This window comes from Syzygium oleosum, unplaced genomic scaffold (assembly GCF_021117445.2).
Source record: "Syzygium oleosum isolate NSW1041296 unplaced genomic scaffold, Sole_v2.1 Sole_v2.13, whole genome shotgun sequence".
NCBI classification, from domain to species: Eukaryota; Viridiplantae; Streptophyta; class Magnoliopsida; order Myrtales; family Myrtaceae; genus Syzygium; species Syzygium oleosum.
In genome coordinates, this window is record NW_026607497.1 from 2,201,443 (window position 1) to 2,224,211 (window position 22,769).

At 41.0% G+C, this 22,769-nt stretch overlaps 3 protein-coding genes across 5 annotated transcripts; 1 reads left to right on the forward strand and 2 right to left on the reverse strand.

Moving 5' to 3' along the window:
- The first annotated feature begins 1,017 nt into the window (after positions 1–1,017).
- On the forward strand, positions 1,018–2,764 carry LOC115681272 (early nodulin-like protein 18). 2 transcript variants are annotated; one of them, XM_056317291.1, is made up of 3 exons: positions 1,018–1,402; positions 1,503–1,796; positions 1,941–2,764. In XM_056317291.1, the coding sequence occupies exons 1-3, from the start codon at positions 1,033–1,035 to the stop codon at positions 2,552–2,554; spliced, it is 1,278 nt and encodes a 425-aa protein (XP_056173266.1). In that variant the 5' UTR covers positions 1,018–1,032; the 3' UTR covers positions 2,555–2,764. The 2 variants fall into 2 exon arrangements, with proteins under 2 accessions (XP_056173266.1, XP_030461022.1); XM_030605162.2 differs by having other exon boundaries at positions 1,503–2,764.
- Positions 2,765–7,555: 4,791 nt separating this feature from the next.
- LOC115681303 (uncharacterized) lies at positions 7,556–12,899 on the reverse strand. The gene is made up of 12 exons (XM_030605216.2): positions 12,541–12,899; positions 11,824–11,888; positions 11,258–11,356; positions 10,208–10,340; positions 9,784–9,843; positions 9,633–9,692; positions 9,385–9,507; positions 9,184–9,255; positions 8,499–8,636; positions 8,120–8,275; positions 7,779–7,883; positions 7,556–7,690 (listed from the first exon to the last, which is right to left on the reverse strand). The coding sequence occupies exons 1-12, from the start codon at positions 12,763–12,765 to the stop codon at positions 7,655–7,657; spliced, it is 1,272 nt and encodes a 423-aa protein (XP_030461076.1). The 5' UTR covers positions 12,766–12,899; the 3' UTR covers positions 7,556–7,654.
- Positions 12,900–13,743: 844 nt separating this feature from the next.
- Positions 13,744–21,486, reverse strand: LOC115681275 (uncharacterized). 2 transcript variants are annotated; one of them, XM_030605170.2, is made up of 9 exons: positions 19,859–21,486; positions 18,200–18,943; positions 17,042–17,536; positions 16,131–16,222; positions 15,931–16,018; positions 15,706–15,820; positions 15,495–15,621; positions 15,209–15,383; positions 13,744–14,737 (listed from the first exon to the last, which is right to left on the reverse strand). In XM_030605170.2, exons 1-9 carry the CDS (start codon positions 21,371–21,373, stop codon positions 14,021–14,023), a joined length of 4,068 nt encoding a protein of 1,355 aa, XP_030461030.1. In that variant the 5' UTR covers positions 21,374–21,486; the 3' UTR covers positions 13,744–14,020. The 2 variants fall into 2 exon arrangements, with proteins under 2 accessions (XP_030461030.1, XP_056173501.1); XM_056317526.1 differs by having other exon boundaries at positions 16,131–16,219; positions 17,039–17,536.
- Between the last annotated feature and the right edge of the window lie 1,283 nt (positions 21,487–22,769).

The following is a 22,769-nucleotide window of genomic DNA, read 5'->3' on the forward strand; positions in this document are numbered from 1 at the left end:
CTCATCTGTTTTGGTTTATATGTTCTATTGATGCACCCCATATTCGATAGTCTGCATGACGCATTACCTTGTCTGAACACTCTCATCTCAGCGGTCGCTGCACGTCCTCATCATATTGGGTAATGGGTATCCTCCATCCGAGGACCACACGACCATTGGAGGGGTTCCTATCGCGACACCAATCTATATAAGTGCTCAATCCATCCCAAGTAGGTTAAGCCCCGAAAGGAGAGCTCTGAACGGCCACATAAGGCGGCGATCATTAAGGAGCTGCTCACTTAATAGAGCATTCCGATCCGATACGAGATTTCAGAACACGATACTTCGCCGATAAATGAAGTCACGAGCTAGCCTCTCGTTCGATGCAGAGGCTTGCGGTGAGCTTGTGTATCGTGGCATGAACTCTCTACATGCTTTTCACATGAAGATGGTCGATCCAAGCATATCATATCGTGTCGAAGAAACAGGGGCAAAAAAAAAATGAAATTATTGGAAAAACTACTGGATTTTATTTTTTTTTCTCGGGCATGTATATTTCACTGAATTCAGAGAGGCACGCGCTCGTAATTGCATGCAAGGGGGGACCCCAAGTTTTCTCCGGGGACGTGCGGTGCCCTTGTCTCCCGTGTCGGACTCGAGCGTTCCTTTTTTCTGTTTTTTCCCACTTCGACGACACGATGACAACACGTCTTTAGTTTTCTGCCGACCGGCCCAAGGATGGATATGGGGCCTCAACATGATTTCTCACTCCTCACATTTATGATTTATTCGACCGTTTCAACGATTACTTCCTCCCAAGATCAACTTCAACAAATTCTAGCTAATTATAGCCTGAAAAATGAAGGCTCGACTTTTCCACCGAAATAGACGAGTAAAATTCTCTATAATGTCATTCTTTTCTTTTGTCTCCCTCGAGCTTCGTTCTCGGGTGAAAGTGAAAACTTCGGATGAACAGAGCTGAGGAGGACGTAACTTTCCGCCACGTGGGTACTGTCATCTGAGGCAGGGGACATTAAACGAACGACGGCGTTAATGGCTGTACGAAGGCAAGCATCCACCTCGACCCCACGAAATTTGCTTCTCGGGCACCGCAACGGTAATATCTCTCCGAGCATTTATATGAAGTCATCCTCGCACGGTTCTCATCTACTTTTCGAGCTCGGATTTGCACCGTCCCTCTTCTTCTCCTTCTCCACCACCGTCTCAATGAATCTCCTTCCCGAATCTCTCGCCTCTTTCTCTGTCGCCTGCATCCTCATCATCGTCTGCTCCCTGTCGTCTCTGGTTCAAGTCCAAGCTCGCCAGTTCCGCGTCGGAGGCAGAGATGGCTGGGTGGTTCATCCCGCGGAGGATTACAACCAGTGGGCTGGTCGGCACCGGTTCTTGACCAACGACACCCTCCGTAAGTCTTCGGCTCGATCAGTCTCGACGAATGAAGGTGAATCGCGTCTTATGTTTATGTTCTTTGCCTTGTGTTTTTTTTTTTTTTTGGTATGTCTCAGTTTTCAAGTACAAGAAAGGAGGGGACTCGGTGCTGCTAGTGAGCAAAGACGGCTACGACAAGTGCGACACCCACAACCCCATCAAGAAATGGGACGACGGCGACACCGTCTTCCAGTTCGACCGGTCCGGTCCTTTCTACTTCATCAGCGGCCAAGACGGCAACTGTCAGAACGGCCAGAAGCTGGTCGTCGTCGTCCTCGCCTTCAAGCCTCGCCCTCTTCCTGTTCCCCCGCCTAAAGCTCTCCCTCCTCAGAGCTCTTCGCCGACTCCGTCGACGGCTCCCGGGGCGGCAGCTCCGGGTTCGAAACCGCCAGGGTCGAGTGCTCCGGCGACGTCTCCGGCATCGTCAACTTCGCCAGCTACAACTCCAACACATGCGCCGGCGATGGGACCGTCGTCTCTGTCGCCGTCTACGACCGCCGCTCCAGGTTCGGAACCGCCAGGGTCGAGTGCTCCGGCGACATCTCCGGCATCTTCAACATCGCCAGCTACAACTCCAACACATGCGCCAGCAATGGGACCGTCGTCTCTGTCGCCGTCTCCGACCGCCGCTCCAGGTTCGGAACCGCCAGGGTCGAGTGCTCCAGCGACATCTCCGGCATCTTCAACATCGCCAGCTACAACTCCATCACATGCTCCGGCAATGGGACCGTCGTCTCTGTCGCCGTCTCCGACAGCCGCTCCAGGTTCGGAACCGCCAGGGTCGAGTACTCCGGCGACATCTCCGTCCCCGTCCACATCGCCAGCTACAACTCCAGCACATGCGCCGGCCATGGGACCGTCATCTATGTCGCCGTCATCTGCGCCAACGGCAACAGCTCCAGCATCAGGACCAACCGCGCCCGGGGCGCCGGGAGCGTCGCCGCCGGCGCCGACCACCACTTCGCCAACTCCAGGAGGGTCAGCTCAGCCGTCTCCACCACCAGGGACGCCAACCGGTGCCCCAGCGAACGTGACCTCGCCTCCGCCGGGCCCGTCAGCTGCACATGTGGTGAATCCTCTCAGCATGTGGTCATTGGCATTCTTGATGACGGTTCTAGGGCAAATTTGACGGAGACTAAGGCACGAAGTACAGTGCAGTATTTAGATATAAATATATAACTTTAGACATTAAAAAGAAAGAAACCTGGGACGGAATTTGATCGTGTTTACGTTGGTTTTTGTTTTGAGCAGATGTTGGATTCATTTGTTCGAGGGTATCTTTATTAAAATTTTTCATAGGTTTGTTAATAGGAAATAAAGGAGCTGTTGTCATTGATCATATGCGGGACCATGCATTTCCTTTCTTATCGTTTTACTCGTTCTTTCTAATTTTATATATTTTTAAAGATAAAGATTGATAGAAATGTTCTCCATAAGCGGTCTTATAACAAAATACGTCAATTATGCATGAGACTGCGTATAGTAATTTATCATTGGTAAATTGCAGGAGGTTTACTTCGGCCAAAAAAGAGAAATAAAACGTTTTATCAAATTTTATGCTAATTTTTTATTTAAAAGTTTATTCTGCTATTGAATTGACAAAAGCACAACTTTCATTAACTTTGAATATTCTCATATATATTATGTCTATATATATATATAAATCACTTCTATTTAGGAGTTAGCTAAGTTGATTGTCGGCCTATAGATAGTGGGACGACAAATCTACCATGTGTTTTCTTTCGTGTCTAGTTGTTTTCCCTTTGCTTAGTTCAACAACAATTCATTAATGCCTCCAAGGAGGTTGGCTGCGTTGGTAAGGGTGCAGGACTTGGGATCACAGGTCTCAAGTTTGTGGCCCCTCTGTCGCGTAGTCTTATCATATTCTTGACTTATATGGAGGCTAGTTTGTGGGGTCAGATTAGCTCTTCTCCGATTGGTGCCTGGCCGGTCGGACCCTTGTAGTGCGGCCAGTGCTCCGCATTATCAAAAAAAAAAAAAATGACTGCAAGCGCATTGTGTAGGGGCCGCCTTTTAAAAGTTGCTTTAAAGAAACACCAACCCGTCCTAAAAAAAAAGAAGAAGTAAAAAACAGAAATGCCTTAATCATGGAAAAAGTGCTGCTTAAATTCATAGCTTCGTAAAATAAATAGGTAAAAAATTCATAGCTTATGTCCCAACTATCAGTAAAATAAAACCTAACAGAGCATGCAGGGAAGGACCGAAGAGGCTGGTGCGGGTTAGGATTAACTCAGGTATTTTTCCATTCACGGTATATAATTAAACTATTGAATCTTCATTTCAATTAGACCTAGTGCATTGCAATTTTCACAGGCAAATTCTTGGATGAACTTTTGATGGGATGGGCATGCCACGAAATCTCTACTCAACACGTCTTTACCACGGGAGTCCCCCCTGTCAATGTTCTGCCTGAAAATTGACGGAGTTTCAAAGAGTGCATCAATTACAAGACAAATCGAAAATTTTATACATCTGATGATTAAAATCAAAGTTCAGAAATCTAATTGCATAATCTATTAAACTTCAATGGTTGTGGATGAAATTTATCCGTTAAACTTATTTTTTTGTTTGATTTTTGTTTATTGTAGTTTGCAAGTCTCATTCTTTGGAACTTTCATGTAAAATCAACATATCCTTCACTAAATTAAGATTTTTCGGCAAACCCCTTCGACTCGTTCTCTTCAACTAAAAAATCCACGTTCCTCACTAAAAGCATATAATTGTAAGCTTTACAGTCTCTCTTTCTCTCTCTCTAATATATTATATATATATATATATATATGTGTGCGCGCGCGCGCGCTCGAGACAAGCGATTTGTGCCAAAAATCAAACGAAATGAGTGTACTGTTACACGTTTTTTGAGTAAACTTGGTTTGTGGTCTGTTTGACCGGGTCTCCAAAATATACCAAAAAATATATATAAAAAAAAGGGGAGTAGTAAACTTTCTTTGGAAATTTGGCCCTTTGAAAGTGTCAAGTCTAGCCATTCACATCCACAATCAGATCACAAGAATGAAGTCTGTCGGTGAGCCTAATTGGCCCTTCCAGGATGTCCTGATGACTGGGACCATGTCCTAATCAATGTCCAATTGCACCAATTTGACAATTCTCATCTTGTGCTCCTGATCCTTGTCCTTGAATGGCCACATGCAATGAAGGGTCCTAAATTTGAGTTCACACATCAAATTGAAGACAACATGAAAAGGAGTTGACGCATGGCAAAAGAGGGTAAGAAGAAAAGACTCGAGATGGTTTTTGCTAAACCTAGAAAAGATGGGGCTTGGAAGGAGATAGCCTCTACCCCAACGTATCGGTCTTTCATTTGAAATTTCTCTTTTTGCTCAGCTACATTGCACCATTGATTGACGATATCGTTGTCTTCCTTCAAAACATCATCATTATTTCTGTGAGCGAGAATTATGCGATATATCCAAACTAATTTCACGGATATACGGCAATCGCCGACCTATGTATATTTTAATTTAATATATATGATATATATAGTATCATTTCTCGGATCCTATGATATGTACTAAGGATTTCCGTTCGATATGTCAGAATCAATAAAAGCCTACCATCATGATTCATTCCATGTGGCATAATCATAGTCATCGCTTGTTGCCCTGTGCAAATCAAGAACGCTTTGTGTTGCTTTGGCGTCATTATCGACATGGTCAATCATCTGCTTTTTTTTTTTTTTGAGCTAAAGGTCTATCATCTGCTTGACTAGTCCAATTCGAGAAGTGATTGAAGTTAGGGTTTCCATTCACATGAGAGCCACGTGTGTGGACATTATACACCCATCAGATCAGATAAGACATTGACATGATTGCTTCGCTACGACTTGCCAGTTGCACCACCTCTCGTGTAGTAGGGGAAAAGGAGTCACTTTGACAACGATAAGTAATTGACGATTTCTATGGGAATCTGTAATGGGTGTTTTTTGCCTTGATGTTCACGTCGTTTCTTATGGCCGAGTGATTTTCAAATTCCAATTTATTGTGGAGAAATTTTGTTGTGGGTTCCCACTTAATTTCATTAATTTATTTTTTTCTAGATAGTTTTGGCTCAGGATTAATACCGCGAAAAATATTAATTTTTTAATCATCAAAAACCTCACACTGATACACCTATGACAAATTTACTTCAAATTAATTTTTTGACCAACAAAAACACCAAACTAGTACATCTGTGAAAAATTTACCATCCGTTAGTTTTCGTTAAATTTTACCGTCAAATTACAGAATTGGATGACATGTGGCAGTTACCGGATGTACCAATTTGGGATTTTACTATCCGTTTATCACAGATGTACCAGTTTTTAGTTTTTCGTAGTATTAATCCAATTTAACGGAAACTAATGAAGAGTAAAGTTATCATAAATGTACCAGTTTCGAGTTTTTGGTGGTCAAAAAATTAGTTTGGGATAATTTCGTCACAGATGTACTAATTTAGGATTTTTGGTGATAAAAAAATTAATTCGAAAGAAATTTATCATGAATATATTAATTTTGGATTTTTCATGGCATCCCTTTGGCTTACTATGTTCTGTGGATTTTGTTGGCTCCATCAATTGGGTCCGTAAATTCTGCTGAATTTCCTTATCCTCCTTTGCTTTCATGTGAACAGCGGACGGGGTCGGTCGAGGCGGGATGGGGCACCCAAATTCAATGCTACCTGTCGGCAAGGAGATATGAGGTTGATGCGTTTTGTGTCTTTTCTTTCTTTAAAGTTGAGGATACTGTTAATTATTATCATCATTCTTCAATAGTAAAATATATAAAATATATCTTCACGTTGATCAGAAACATGTCATCAGTCGACATATGTCCAAAGCTGATAGATGTTCAAGCGGGCCAGAATGTGTGGGACGATTATTTTGTTCAATTTTTTTTTTCTTTCTTTTGCCTGGAAAAACCAAGTCAGAGTCTCTGGAGGAACATGTGTTAGCTTATTGTCACGGTTCGGAAGTTTCCGATGCAGGAAGGACATGGATGATCCAAGGAGAAAAGGGACCCTCAAATCTTCTAAGTATTTTTGGATTGTTTTTATATATACTAAAAAATTCCCTTATGTACATAAATTGTGGAATATCCATAGTTAGATCGAAGGGGCAATCTACAACAGTAGCGAATAGGGTATCATCCCCTCATTTTTATCATCTCACCGGTTATATGATATCCAAAGCTTTTTCTCTAGGGCTTCTCTCTACGATTTTTGTGAGTATGAGTGAATAAGGCTAACTTGAGAAGAAATTCTGAAGGGAAACGCTAGATTAACCATCCTGTGACATTTTTCTGTTTTGTTATAACTCGTGTTGATTTTTTTGAAGTATAACAATTAATCAATCCACCTAAAAGTTGGTGTTAAAAATTTGAGGGCTCCAGTCATCTTAAACAGCTAAAAATGTTAAGAAGCCATGTAATAATTGCTTTGGGATCAACCGAAATTTAGGTATTACCACGTGGAAGTCAACCATGAAAACAAAACGCTCGGGCGATTCAGTTCGATAACCCCGTTCTTAAGCTCACTTTTGAACAACACAATTAGAAACCATCCGATGGCTCTTTGGTCATGGAGGCGGAGTCCACGGCATATAGTATATCCGTAGATGGAGAAGGAATGATGAATTCGGAGGCGAGCCGTAGAGCACTGGCCCAAGCTTGAGCAAGAGGTTCACCGACTAATGGCACCATCACCTTGATTTCAAGAGAAGATGGTAGTTCATGTGATCCAAGTCCTGAAGGCACATTATGGTGCAACTCTTCGGTGAGAGAAATATGCGACATTCTCGCTGACTTTCGCCCTTAAGAGAAGAATAATCCGGAGTTCGGATAAAATGGGACGTATGAAAACTGTCGATCTCTTTTTCATCTCTCTTAGTGACATGCACCGAACCCATCCTAAAAGAGAATCGAACACTAATCAGAATTCAGACTAGTGTTTGATTAGCAAGTTCCAAGGCTGCGACTTAGAATGCCATTACATTGAGCATATTCAACTGTCATCCATTCTAACTTGTGACTCTGCACGCGATTAGCAAACAGAAAAAAAAAAGAGAGAGAAGGAAAGAATGAGCGAAGCTGCAAGAAAACCATGCAGAAGTTGCAAAAAGGAAAATTGCTTTTGTAGAAGACCATCAGTCCAACCAAAGCTGCCCATCAAGAATTAAATATCCAGAATTGTTAAATAGCTGAAACAGTGTCCTTCAAAAGAACCACCATCTCCGTTGTCGTGGCTTTCTCTGCAACAAATATTCGAACGCAAGTCAAGTAAGACAGTGCACACTCTAAACATGTTGAGAGAGAGAGAGAGAGGGAGGGAGAGAGAACCTTCTGATCCTGCGCTTTTGATTGTAATATGATAGGACGAGATAGGACACCATTATCAATGTCTTGAATGTAAGGGCGCACCTTCTCCTCCAACATCTCATTCAGCTGCATATCAAAATACATCATTCTGTGTGGATCCAATGGATGGCGTGGTGGTAAGAGTACAGCATGTAAATTTTTTATCAAATGAGGATAAAGCATTCACTAAAGGTGTAACTCCGGAATCGATGAGCTTGTGGCAAATCCAATTTGAGAAATTAATAACATCTTCCCGTCAGCTTAAACTCATGAAGTCACTAAATAGTCAAAAGACCCAGAAATAATTGTCAGAGTCAACAAACCTTTTCCTGTCGCCATTTATTTTGCCATTGTGCATCCAAGATTCTATCAGCAATCTCTCTTTGGGCATTAAGAAGTACGGTCATCTCATAAAGTTTATCGGGATTTTTCAGATCCTCTTCATTCCAAGAAGATGAATTGAGTGGAAGTTCTAGCTCCTGCCATTATCTGAAATTAGTTCTACCATCAAAGCAAACAAATTTACACCACACAGAAGTTAATTAATAGAAGGGATATTAGATCAGTTAATTTATACTAACAAGAAGAGGGATGCAATCCAACAAAGAGCAATACACAAGATGGAAGAAGTACGCAATTTAACAAATACGGAAATTTCTGCAAATTCATGACAATATCCACTATAAAATATAAGATACTCACACCCCAATTTTGAGGCCTTGGAGGAGGATCGAGTTTCATCACTTCTGCTTCCAAAGCCTTCTTGGCTTTGTAGTAAGGAATATTTTTCACGACAACAGGATCATCCCGTGCACGAACTGGATCTATAGAAATTAAAGCCTGCAATAACACAGAACATCTTGATTTCAGTAAAATACATCCTACAATGTCAGTCCTCCAAACTTTTACAAGTTTATGTTAATCATCACCATTTACCAAGATGGTACTCATAAATGAGAGATAGAAGAACTACAAGATGTATAAAATATTGATTATGATTCTCACCAAGTGGTTTTGGGGTTTTGCATATATTGACTTCTCCAACAAATTATTTACAAATCACTTTCTCTTGGAACAAACAAAGGAATGTTCTACAATTAAAGGGAACCCCATATTCTTCTTGGTATACTCTATCGTCAGACAAAAGGTTTTGGTGCTCTATAACACACCTTTTGACAATCGCAAGTCACAGTTTGACACTAAAGCCAAATACAGCAGCAGCTAAAGCAAACAACTAGCCAACAACCACATTGTTAGAATCCGACTAAATCCAACCAGGTGATCATTAGCATCATGAAGAAAAGTACAATTATGAACTATCAAGTGTAATCAGTTTTGAGCTGAAGAAAAGTTTGTCATATGTAATGTGGTCCTCATTTCATCTTACCTCCTGCATATGCTCCCAGCCAGGTTTACGATTAGCAATCGCATCTCGAATTTGATCATATCTCATGGACTCCTAAACCAAAAGAACAAGCAGTTCGTTAATGGTTATATTAATTCATAGTCCTCAAATAGCCTCAGATGGCAATAGGTTATTAGATTTTAGAACAAGGAATAACTTAAGCAAATCAAACAGAATAAGAACCTTGTATTGCCACCATATTTTCTGTTTGACTTCATCATCATATTCAAATCCACCAACAATTTGAGGGAAGGTAATCAACCAGAATGCAGCAATGCTCGGGTCTTTCATACTGTGGACTATGTGCTGCAGAGAAGGAGGTAAGATTGAGAAAGGGAACTCACAACAGAAAATCTTGTGCCATGAGATGGATATCACTAAATGAGAGTGAAGAATCTGAAAGGGGAAAAAGACAGTAAGTATATACTAGCCTCATAGGGATAGTCCATTTTTCTCATGACATTATAGGCTATCCATGGAGGCTCCATAATCTACAAAAACAAAAGATTGTGAATGTAAGCACTACATAACAAATTCCTCTGAAGATTTGCGACAGAATAACAGATTTATAATGCAACTCACATCATCTGCAGAAATTCTGACTTGTAGTTTGTGCTTGCATTCTGGACAGCCCATGACTCCCTGCAACATGTGGAAACAAAGAAATGATGCTTTGACAGACTGGTTTCAGTTAATATGTTTGCAAGGCTGACATATAAAGCATACTCCACCCTTTCCTTACTAGCACTCTATCTGAAAGGAAAATTTGAGGCATGGTGCAGATTCCTTCAAATTTAAGACCTATATAGCTCACGAAACTTGGTTCTTTTATTGAGAATGATGTCCTTTTGATTGTAGAATATCATACCCAGAGGTAAGTACATCTAGATATAGGAGACAGTTAACCTCATATCGACATAAAAATCTCATATCTAAATAAAAATGACTGCTCGTGAAAAATCAAGAGTTCTTTGCTTTAACCATAAGTAGTAGGTAAATGACCCACCGTTCCATCGCAAGTTGGGCAATCTTTAGATGGCAAAGGTGAATGAAGATCAACAGATGAAGGAAGGTGAACGAGTTCAGCACGATTATCAACAATGGCGTCAGCTATGCATTCAGCTGTTGCTTTCTCTCCACTGCATGAAAGTTCATGTTTATGGTTATAAGGGGAAGGAAGAAAGATATTGAACATCCAAAGTGCCAGATCAATAATTATGACCACCCAATGTTCAAAAAAGGAATTTTGATTATACTAGGACCAACATGCTCATTCAGTTGGCACACAGAGAAATGAAAAAAGATACGCTCGCAAAAGTACTTTTTTAACAGGAAAATTGAAATCATATACCTTTGTGCCAGCAATAACCAGACAAGCAAAACTAAGACCATGCAAGTTGAACAAGAAAACATCTAATCACATAATAGAGACATCATCAGCACACAAATATTCTTGATATTTAAGGAACAGTGAAATAATTTTTTTATTTTCTTCATGGTATGTGATCCCTACCAAACTTCATTATATTGAAGAGTGGCACTACCATCTTCTAAGCACAAATTTGCAAGTTCTAAGCCTGACCAATAGATCCCAGGGCAGTTAGATGCAGCATATTTTCTGGAGATAACTAAATACTCTCTCCATATATTTCCGGTCTCAGAAGATAGGTAAATTTTAGAAATGGTCCTCAGTTGAAGCAAAAAAACATAAATATTAAGTGCACACTCTAACATGATACAAGAACTTGTTGTCATGATGCCCACATCAGGCAGGCAAAATATCATACAAAATGCCACTACGAGACTTTCAGTAATAAACTTTAATGCAAAAGAAAAATGGGCAGGAATGCAACCAAATTCCTCAAAAAATTATTGCAGATCAAACAAAAAAAAGTGTAACGCATGGTCATGAGAGGTTGGTATTTTCCACTCAATTTGACAACCTTTTAACCATCAATAACGGCATCATCATTTCACTGTAATGAAAGGGAATGCAGTCAATTGTAAAGAGACATAATGGTAACCACTTATAGAGTGACATTAAGCCCACATGTACCTCTTCAAGCTGTAGTTATTCACTTGATAGTGCACTTTTCCTGATCCTTTGCACATGGTACACCTCAGTGCCTGCCATCCATTACAGGTTTTGCAATTCCTGCATGTATCAGAAATCCAGTCCAGGAGCAGCAATTGCAGTTAGCTACCAAAGAAGACAACACTGTAGGAAGTATCCAAAATAATAATTTAAGATATGAGTAGAAGAAGCCACTTCATATAGCAGATTAGTCGATTGGCACTTGCATGGAAAGTACCAAGAGAGGTAGAAAAAATTCGTCCATGTTTACAACTCATAAGAGATATATCACGTGCTTTCCATGCCAAACATCTCTTCATCCTCAAACAATGTTTAATTCCTAAACCGAGCAAAGGTGGAGCTCAGTCTGCTTTTTGAAAACCTGGATCAGAATATCTTAGGGGCAAGCCACCACCGGGAAAAATTTTGATTTAATTTCAACTAATATTAACTCAGGGAGTAAACGAGAGTCTCCAGAACACAGTATGATATGAAAATAAGAGAGAATGTAAAATCAAGAAAGGCAGCCACAAGAAATAAGAAAGCACCTCTGACATATCACCTTCTTTCCAAGCTCCAACGCGATATCATACGTCCCAAGAGTGGCGACAGCCTGCTCGTGTATAAACAGCAGCATCGACATGTAAGGTTCAAATGGTGCACGTTAAAGTCTCATGCAGGCAAGCAAGCGATTGATCACATTGCTGACTAGTTCAATTACTAAGAAAGCATTGCGTCCAACACATATGATCCTGCCGTACAGCATGGAAACCGAAAAAGCAGACATAATTGTGCATAGCCCCATTTCCAACACACACAATGCAAAAATAATAACCAGCCTCCACGCAAGACCAAGGTGAGAATCATTACGTAGCATGAAGCATAAAGAGCTCTGATGGACAAACATTAGAACAACCCATTAAGCAAAAGACAATTCAGGCAGCAAACTCAAATACCCCTCCTGTTCTATCGGTAAATGCCGACGCACATTGCCAACCTACTTCACAAGTGTTCAACCTTTACAGGAATCCAATACGAGTTCAGCAGGAGGAGAAAACAACAAGAAAAACAAGCGAAATTCCCGAAATTTGTTTTGTCTATACTGTCATTTAATCACCTACGACGTAACTAACGCTCCAGACCTCAGAAGAACTTAAAAGCCGGCCTCTCGAGACAATTAATCAAACTATATAGAGAGAACTCAAACCAGACAACATCATCTATCAAGTTCGATTACCGAAGGTGGGGGGGGAGGAGAAACTCACGAAGATGGAGGCGTAGGAGAGCTTGGAGATGAACTCGGGGACGCCGAAGCCGCGGGGAGCGGAGCCGGCGATGTCGAAGGCGAGGGTGAAAGGGGAGAGGACGACCTTGATGGGGAGCTCGGCGATGTCGATCAGCTGCTGGCCGTAGCGGGCGGCGAAGGCCTTGTACTGACCGTCCGCGAACTGCTTCACGCTCTTGATCAGCCGGTCCGTTCCTCTCGACATTGGAGGAGAAGAAGAAGAGATAACACAAGGAATTGAGAGTGAGAGGTCTGAACTGGTGATACCGGTGGCGAGTCGTGCGAGGAGAAGAAGGAAGAAGATAAACAAGTGTTATCCTCGATCCTCAATTGCTTGTAAACCTCCGGTCTTGCAACCAAAAACCCCGAACGGATATCATCAGTAGTCTCCCGAAAAAACAAGACAAAAAAATTTATGATAAATTTAACCCAAATTATTTTTTGGGTCACTAAAATTTTAACTCCAAATTAATTTTGGAGTCATGATATATTTGCGATAAATTTACCTAAAATTAATATGAATTTTCGCGTGCACTTACCATGTAGTACCGACGTATTGTGGTGGCTAAGTTAATAATTAGAGTTTATATTTCGTGGATCAGCATTGTATTATCGGACGTGAAAAATAGTTATAGAAAAAAAGATTTTGAAAAGAGAAATGGCAAAGTTATAGATAAATGCACAATCCGGCATAACTTAAGGTGCAAATATGTGATTTTAAAGTGTATCACTAAGAAGTAGCATTATTAGGCTTATAAGTCAGGTAGGCCTCGCCCTTCCAAGTCAATACTATGTGCCAATCGTTTATTGAATTCAACGTTTTTATAAAGTGATATGGGGGAAATGGGGGATTGGTGATACTTTATGACAAATAGGTCACACCGATGTCGTCGATCTAGTTGCTAAATAGTTTTAGTGTTGTGGATTTGGTTGTCAATTGAATCCGCAATGGTTGAACCAAGTAAAGGAGAGAGAAGGGAGAGCCATTCGAGCCAAAATTTGATGTATTCTCCGCGTGCGACTTCTTTGCCGATGTAACACTAATCGACCATTAGGCACTCAACCTGACAGCAAGAGAGGGGGTCGGAACGAGACTTGAGTTCGAGTTTTGGTCTATCAAATATAGACCTACGAAGTTGAATTACCAAACCAACTCGAATGCTTACAAAAGCACGGCATCGAACGCCATAAAATAATCGACTTGACCCAAATAAAGTGTAAGACAAACTGTACATTGAAGTCAAAGTTCACGGCCGATTCTATAAACATTCCCAAAATGTGTAAAGTGGTGCTGTAAAATTGAAAGTATGCATAGTACACCCTATGCTTAATCCAATACGACACCACGAATGTATTGACGCATTACAAACTTGCTCATGGTACAGACTGCACATCTAGACAATTTACAATGGCTTTCATTTTCAGGTAAAGCAGAACAGCACATGATTCATTCGCGGGCTCTAACCTTCGTCATCAGAACCAAAGGGTTGCCTTCTCAAAGATTCCAGTACTTCTCGGGGACGATTGCTTGGAGCGCCCCTACTGCGTGTCGCTCCATTGCAAGACCTGACCTTGGGCACTTTGAGAGAACTCAGAGGTGGCGTGGAAGTCCCTCTGTTTACTTCCCTGAGCACAGACCGCGCTGTGGCCTCGGCTGCGGCGTCTGCCAGAGCCGAAGCCACTCTAGAATTGCTCTGCAACTCGTTAGAGGACTTGTTCTGGCGTGACATTCCCCTGGGAGCGTTGGAAGCCTGAGGCGTATGATTATTCCCTGATTTTTCCATTACAGCAACGGCCTCTGCAGCTTCTGATCTGGCCGTTGCAGATTCATGTTTCTGCATGTCATACAAGAGCTCTCTTTGGAGCTGCTTATCGGCAACCAATATGTCGTCTATCTCATTCTTGTAGTCCTTGAGGAGGAGACGGAGGCAATCCATGAGGGAACCCGTGAGGGGGCTGTTCTTGCTCTCTAGTAGTCTCTTCAGCTCTATGAAAATGGGAATGGTGTTTTGTATGAGGCTCTTTCTTACTGCTTGACTTATCACCCGTCCCTTAGCAGCCGCAGCCGATGTTCCACCAGAACCATTGCTTTCTTCATCCATTTCGGGAGACTCTAATGTGGAATTCCGGCTTGTCGGGAGGCGGATCTCCTTGCAAGCAAGAATCTGAAAAGCATCCTGTTCCCTCAGTTGAGGGCGCATAAATCCACGTAAAGATGATGAGTTTATGCAGGTCATAAGAAGCATTATGATATTCATTGAGGATAAGCTTACGGGGCCAAATACTACTGTTCTATTAAACCAAAAGAACAGTGATTGGTGAAGATATCTTCGACAACTGCTAAGTGCCAGTTCAATCACAATGCTTTGAATCACACAGTACATGAAGTTCAGCAAGCATTTCACAGAGAGACCACATTTTCCCTTCCATGGTAAAGCAAAGGGACAGTTTCTGTGTTATTTTGGGCTTATGGAGATAACATTTGCAATGTTTAATTCCAAACAGGGAACATATATTCGTTTTTTTTTTTCCTGCATCTATCTACTAAGATAAGGAGAAATACTTCCGTGTGTATTACAGTCCATATCACTTTTCTACAGCTATCCATGCAAAACTGTTGACCAATATTAATGTGCATTGCTTAGTACCTGTAGAACTGACTGTCCAGTAGCATCTTCGATATTGAGCATACCATCAGATGCCGCTGCAAGTATCTCTGCACAAATCTTGGCAAATGTGGCCAACAAGTGCTCGGGGGCCATTTGTTTCAGCAAACAAGTGTAAATGCGCATTCTCTTGGACCTTGAAATTTCATCGATGCCCCTGGAAATTTTAAGCCTCATGAACAATCTCTTTTGGTACCACGTTATATTTTCTCTTTGAATGAGATCTCAATTCCAGTAAACATTCTTAATTGAGATATGTAATCCATACCTTATGGAAAATAGCCGGCTCTCAGACTGCGAACTCTGTGAACTACAATGTCCACCGTGTGCACGGCAATCATTCAGAACAAAAATTGCTTCCACAAAACTGTTATAAGCTAAAAGTGGTGCTTTGACTGCAAAGAGAGAAGAACATATATTTAAAAGGACAGGATTGATAAGCAGCTCTTTGAAGATCAACCTTTATAACTGTAAACTACCTCTTAGAATATTTCCAAAGAGAAAATCAGCAAGTTCTCTGATCTTTTCAGATTCATCCACCAGAGACAAAAGAAATCGAAGAAAGAGCACTCCCCTCCATTTCACATAGTCCCTCTGAAGTAATTTATGCCAACCAATCAATGGAAGAGTATATCTTCATCTACAAGCAAAGCTTTTGTCTAAAAATGACATCATAAACAGTGATACCAGAAGCAAAACTAGACCTGGAGCAATCTTGACAGAAGTATGAAAGTCTGCCTCCTGACAAGTTCGCACGGATCACCCAGACACCTTGTGATCTTTGCTATGTGACTGTATAGAGATAAAGCTTTAGTAATGTGAACAGTTTTCCAAGTTTCAAGTGAATCCTTATCACTTCCGCATATGTGGGACAAATATCACAACTAGTACAATTAGCACTCACCAATCAATTAAAGCAGTGTAACGAACGCAAAAATCCGCCATCATCACAACAAGATTGTTCCTAAGAGCGGCAGAATCACTTTTCTCAAGCTCCTGCAGCATTAGGAAATGGTTAACACAATAAACAAGAAAAAAAAATCGGTAAAGCCAACTCGCAAATAAGATCTTTTAGGGACAAACTTGAACACCACAAAACATGATCAGGAACACAATATGTCAACTAAAAAGCAGATCTCCGGGTTCAAGGGGAAAGCCGGGAAGCATATCAAGCAAAGGTTTCACATATTCATTTAAAATTTCAAGAAAAAATTCAATCTTTTTGATCGTTTATTTAATCTCTAATCCTCAAATCATCTAAAGCCAAGTCTTAACATGCATCAAATTGGTATTTCCCTAACCAGTAGCTTCTATAAATTTCAATATCTTGCGATAAATGTCTTGCAGACATGAACTAACTTTCAGCTGGGAGATTTGGTCCAGTTCAAACAATACTAGTAGAAAATATATAACGCCAAAACTTTCCTCAAACTTTTTTATATTGTCAGAAACCCATTTAATTAAAAGACAATAACAAAAGCAGCAGCACAAAAAAAAATTCGCAGTTTGGCCTTTCAATCTCTAAAGGAAAGTAATCTAAATGGGTATATTCAAGGCAATCTAAACAAAATCTCCACATATAAGCACTTTTTTATCTTGAAGTGACGCTTAAATGGGCATCATAGCAAAGTGCAACCATACCAAACTGCACCTTTTAGAATAAAAGCTACTTCATGACATTAGGAAACTAATGTACTAAAAGGAGCAAAAATTTCGGAGTAAAATGCATCCAACTTGTTCCTTTCTAAACCAGAACATGATATCCCAAAAGTCCAATAAAATGTAAGCCGATTTTTAGTAAGGAACACATACTACCTGCACAAACAGGGGTATATAACGCTTTGCAATTTTCCCATCTACAAGGCAAATCTTTCCCATTGTTAACCACCCCTGTATATACAATGATCCAGCTATCTGCTTCAGAGAAACTTGAGGAGCCAGTAACAACTTTGATTTTGGATGGCGATCTCCAGAAGTAATGATCTTGTGCAATAATGGGATCACTTGGCTCAAGTCTGCTGAAGGACAAACAATAACTAAAGAACCAACTGTATAAGCTGCAATTGTTGCTTGTGACAGTAATTCGGATGTCGTCATAGATCTTCTACCTCTTCTATTCCCACTTCTCGGAGGTGTGAAGAAGCTGCCTTCTTCATTTGCTTGTGTGTTCTCAGAAAGGAACTTTTCTATAACTTGGGTGGCTTTAGAGAGAAGTTGTCTTACCCATCTTAGAATAAGTGCGTCAGCCTCTCCTACACTTAAAGCCTTCTGCTTGCACACCGTTCTAAGAACATTTACATGAGCATTGACCTGCAACCAGACAGTCCCATTAATATCATATGTGCATTCGTTAGTGAATATGAGTAATATTTCAGATAAATGTGCCTTCCCATTCATGAATTCATTAGGCAAGCTCCACGCTTGGTTTTGAAAGATTTTCATTGCAAAACATGACTCATGCCACGTTAATGATGGCTGTTGGAAAATGTGGTCTCAAGAGGAGACATTCTTTTTAATCCCATGTGCCATTGGAAACAATGATTAGAGAACAATTGGAAGTTACTTAAGGTAAATGGATTAGTATCGAGGCGGAAGACCTTGAAATTGATGTCTTGTGTAAGATGAAAAACATCGGTAACTAAAGACAGCCATCAAATCAAGAGAAACCTGTTCAATTTATCTTATTTTAAATGCAAAACGAGCCTCACGGATGAGACCACATTAGTTCCGTTACTTGAAGTTCCACAACATATGATTGACTCGTTAAGTGCATCGCTGAGATGTACGAGTTCTTCATAACAGATTTACCGCATTTCCACATCGCTGAGATTTACGAGTTCTTCATTCACTGGTCATATGAAACAGATTTACCCACAGTCCCCTTTCTTAGGCCACATGGTAGAGAAAACAACCAGCATGCAGAAAATCAAAGAGTGATTGACCTGAAATGATTGATGATGAAAGATTATTTACCTCTGTTGGGTGCATATTAAATCCTTCAATTCGTTTCAGTAAATTATGAGCCAAGTCTGCAGCAGGGTCCGAAGGCAGCTCAAGAGAAATATTAGACATTGTTTGCAAGAGGAAAACACGATCACCAGCCCAAGTGACAGAGTAGGGTTCCACGTCATCATTGTCTTCATGCCAATCTCCTTGGGTAAGTGGAGTCTTTATCTCACATCCCAATCTAGTTTTGTCGAGGAGTTGCCAGTGATGATGGAGGAATTCCCAGTCAACAGCATTCGGAAGGAATGCTGACACCTCTGATAGAAGAAACCACGCACCTTGTGGAGCTGTCCACTTTTCAATTGGCAGCGACTGACTTAACCATAGAGACTCTGACGCTCTAATCATATTCTGAAGAGCTGTAGCTACTACAGGCCTAAGCCGATTTTTCTTGCCAAGACTTTTGCAGATCTTCTTTATCCAAGGCACTACTTCACCGTTGCAAATCTCTCGCAAAAGAGCCAATGCTCCATCTGGAAATAGTAAGTCAATCTGCCTTTCAAAATCCCTTTCCTTGTCGTGCAACTTATATGGAGCAGAGTAATTATGAGAAGAACCAGCTGATCCTGCTCTTGATATCTTTTCTAAAACCAGTTCTAGGAACAAGTTCTCACATTCCTCCTGGATGCTTGATTCATTGTCACTTATTAAGCGAGGGACAGAATGCAACCACTCAGTTGCTACAATTCCATCTGGAAATTTCCTGAAGGCCTAGAGAGCAACGGAAGAGATTCACGTAAGATCATGTGCTGCAACAGAAACTCGGGAGCCGATGATGTGTTTAAAATCAAAATGCTAAGAGACAAATAACATTTTAAGCTTGTTAATTGCGAAAGCATGAGGTCCTATGAAAAATGCTATACTAAATTTACAGTTTAATTGTCATATAACAGAAATATGCATATTTGATTCTCCATTCTTATATAATGTCCTTCATCGAATTATTCACAGCAACTCAATCTAATAAAGATCCATAATTGGGGAACTAAGAGTAGTCGTGGAGGACTTTAGAGATTATTGCATGAGGCAGACATGCAATCATACTAATCATGTGTCAGCTACTTGATCTTGCACTGAAAGATATAACGTTAGAAATTATTAGATTCTGACAAAGTATTACACCCGCATCGATAGAGATAGACAAAAGAATGTAAAAGCATTGACCACCAAAAAGACACAGTAAGACGGAAAGTACAATCAAATGACCAGACCAACTAGCCACAATACAAAAATGTTAACGTTAATGGTCCATTTCATCCTTCTCCCCTGCAAACAAAAAAGTAACTCGTTGCTTCATTGATCTCTTGCAGGAATACTTCAAGTAAATGGTCTCATGCTCACCAGCTAGGAATGTAAAAGGAAATTTGTCAAACCAGCTTAAGGCTTTTCATCAGACTAATGGTGATATCTCACATTCAAGAAGTTTTGTGTATGTCAATAGTGAGCTTATGCATCAGAAATTGACCGGGATTCCTAAAGACCATGGTAAATTGGGAGAAATGGAAATCAAGAATATCAAACCGCCTAAACCACGTGTATTCACCAGTCAATATAATAAGCCCAAAATAAATTGCTCAAAAATGAATTTATGACAAAAAATCACAAGGTAAGGCCACACAATCTGACCTCAGAGAGGGCTGATACTGCTGCTTTCCTTATACTGACAAGCGGATCAGAACAAGCCATACCCATTGTCTTTACCAAAACTCCATCAATAGAACCACTGAAAAAAGATGTCAACTTGGTGAGCAGATGAAGTGCAGCCTTCCTGACTGCTGCCTTCTCATCCAGACACCGAATCTTCAAAAGATTATTTATAGTGGCCTCTGTTTTCTGACCAACTCCTTCTCCAATCCCCAGTACTTCCTTCAGAATCTTGCAACTCCTATCATCATGTGCAAAAGACCCTACCAATTGAACTAGATTTGATAAAGCGCGTGCTCTAATAGCAGCGTTCGAATCGGAACAGCGCTTAATCAAGGCTTGCAAACATCTCAACCCCCACGAATCATTCACTTCATTCGCTCGAACACCAAGTGTATCCTTCAATAACATCACAATTGGGAGAATAAGATCAACAGCCAAGAGCCTGAAACTACTTTTACCTTCTGTCATCTTCACCACATATTCCACAAAGCTGACCTGATCACCATGTTCCAGAGCTCTAAATATCTCCATTATTGAGTCCACTGCCGAGGCACGAAACTCGGACTTCTCTGGGGCCTTCTGGACCAGATATTTCGGCAAATTTACCACAGCTTTCCTTAGGCCTTCCCACTCTTTCCCCGCTTCTACCATACAATTAGTCACAAAACTCAAAGCAAACGTCCTCACTTCTGATTTAGCTAACAAGATCAATGGAGACAAAGATTTCAAAATCTCTGCAGCAGAATTAGCCTGTTCTCCATGCTCAGGCCTCAACGCTGCCCTTAAGAGCTGCGAACACAAGTTAGTCAGCTTGCAATATACACTCGAGTTGCAGAAAGAGTCAGGCACCATTGTTGGAAGTTCAGCTACTGTGTGTACTAAAGACTTCAAACTATCTGGAAATCTATCCAAATGAATCAAATCCATCACCAAAACCAGCTTCTCCAACACATCGAAGAAAAGCCTCACGTCAATCTCAGTCTCCTCAACATCATCATTACCAGCGTGGCTCAAATTCCTAGATGCCGGGCCACGCCTCCCTCCTTTCCTCTTCGGCTTAGCCGGAGCTCTCGCGCCACTCCCAGAATCTTTCTCGGGAATCCCCTGCCGAGACTTGACGGACTTCCGAACGGATTGCAGAAGAGAGACAAATGCCATCGGAGCGAAGAGGCTCAAGACGGGAGCATTCGGCGACAGAAGCAGAGACAGATAAACGTCCGACGCTAGGAGAGAGAGGCGAGGGGTGCTACCTGAGCCCATGGTCGAACCGATGCGCCGCGCGAGGGAAGACAGAGGGAGGTTCCTCGAGGCGAGGTCCTCGAAGAACCGGTCGAGGAGCTCCGGATCGTCCGCGCCGACGAGGCGGTGCAGGTCCGAGAGCGTCGATTCGGACAGCGGCGGTGGCTGCTGGAGGAGGAGGGAGGAGGAGGTGGTGGTCGGAGGTACGTGGGGCTCTTCCAGGTCGGTGATGATTCGCGATAGGGTTTCTTCCATGGCGGTGGTCGGAGCTCAGAGGATCGCCGCTCGCGACGTTGGGGTCGTCTTCGAAACTTCCAACTTTCCCGCTCTCGGCGAGTCTGTGACGGTGTTCTCTCTCAGTGGGAGCTCGCGGCGACTGCTTGATTTCAAAAGTCGATTTTTTTTTCTTGAATTCTTTAAAATCTTGGGATAACGACACAAATAGTCCCTGAACTTTGACTTAACGTGCAATTTAATCTCTGAACTTTTAATTTGTTCAATATAGTCCATAAACTTTAACATAATGTTCAATTTGGTCCTTGAACTTTTAATTTGTTCAATGTGGTCCCTGAACTTTTAATATGTGTTCAATTTAGTCCCTGAACTATATGAAAATATTCAATATAGTCCCTGCACTTGAATTAATGGAAGGACTATATTGAACACTTTCAAATAGTTCAAGGACTAAATTGAACACATATTAAAAGTTCATGGACCACATTGAACAAATCAAAAGTTTAGGGACCAAATTGAATATTAGGTTAAAGTTCAGGGACTACATTGAACAAATTAAAAGTTCAGGGATCAAATTGCACATTGGGTCAAAGTTTAGGGACTATTTGTATCATTTTCCCTAAAATCTTTACCTCCGGACCGGTTTAAAAACCGGCGTGGATTTCATTTCGTGAGTCAACCGGTTCGCCAGTTGAACTGCCGGGTTGGAAATTTACGGAAAAATTTTATGATGTAGGCTTCGATTTGTGTCCCGAAAACAAATGTTTTTGCAAACATTTTGCTTAAAATGATCGTTTGTCTTGCATACAAAAATGAACAAAAAAATAATAATGTTATCATCCACGAAAATATCGAAATATAAATTGTTATCAATAATGAAAAAAAATTTCATTGATTAATTATTTCGACCAATACAAGTGATTTTAGGTAAGTGTTTTTTGAATCATCCATTTTCTACAAAAAAGAAGGAACATAATTGTTGAGTAGCACGTTTACGTTAAAAGGAATGCTTAATGCAACCGATGTAGAAGAGGTTAGGGGGTAATTTAAATGGATGAGAGACCTCGGACTATGGTCTCATCCGAGTCCAAGAACCGGCTAGTCCGGTTCGACTTTAAGTTGAGTCCATTATCCACTAGTATATAGTGCTAATTGACGAATGTTTCTATAATAGTTGTTAAAAATTCTCCCATAAGATAGTAGAAATTAATAACTATTGGGTTTGAATTAGATTTCAAATCCATCTAAACTGGGCCATTTTTTGTTCCATTCCAAATCACGTGGAGTTGTGTTGGAAAAAATCTCACATCAACGAATTAACGTGGTGTAAAGTTGTTAATATATCATAATTAATTCATAAGTTATTGATTTAAGCTTTTAAGTGAGAATGAATTCAACTAGATATGTCGAGAGGTTT

Bases quoted from the DNA above. Each gene is read 5' to 3' on its own strand.
- LOC115681272 (XM_030605162.2), top strand. From the start codon at position 1,033: ATGGCTGTACGAAGGCAAGCATCCACCTCGACCCCACGAAATTTGCTT. The intron at 1,403-1,502 runs GTAAGTCTTCGG...GGTATGTCTCAG, and splicing joins CTTGACCAACGACACCCTCC to TTTTCAAGTACAAGAAAGGA.
- LOC115681303 (XM_030605216.2), bottom strand. From the start codon at position 12,765: ATGTCGAGAGGAACGGACCGGCTGATCAAGAGCGTGAAGCAGTTCGCG. The intron at 10,341-11,257 runs GTACATGTGGGC...ACTTTCATGCAG, and splicing joins AATAACTACAGCTTGAAGAG to TGGAGAGAAAGCAACAGCTG. The intron at 8,276-8,498 runs GTGAGTATCTTA...AGATAATGGCAG, and splicing joins CAAGGCCTCAAAATTGGGGT to GAGCTAGAACTTCCACTCAA.
- LOC115681275 (XM_030605170.2), bottom strand. From the start codon at position 21,373: ATGGAAGAAACCCTATCGCGAATCATCACCGACCTGGAAGAGCCCCAC. The intron at 16,019-16,130 runs GTGAGTGCTAAT...ATCTCTATACAG, and splicing joins TACACTGCTTTAATTGATTG to TCACATAGCAAAGATCACAA. The intron at 15,622-15,705 runs GTAGTTTACAGT...CTCTCTTTGCAG, and splicing joins CTTTGGAAATATTCTAAGAG to TCAAAGCACCACTTTTAGCT.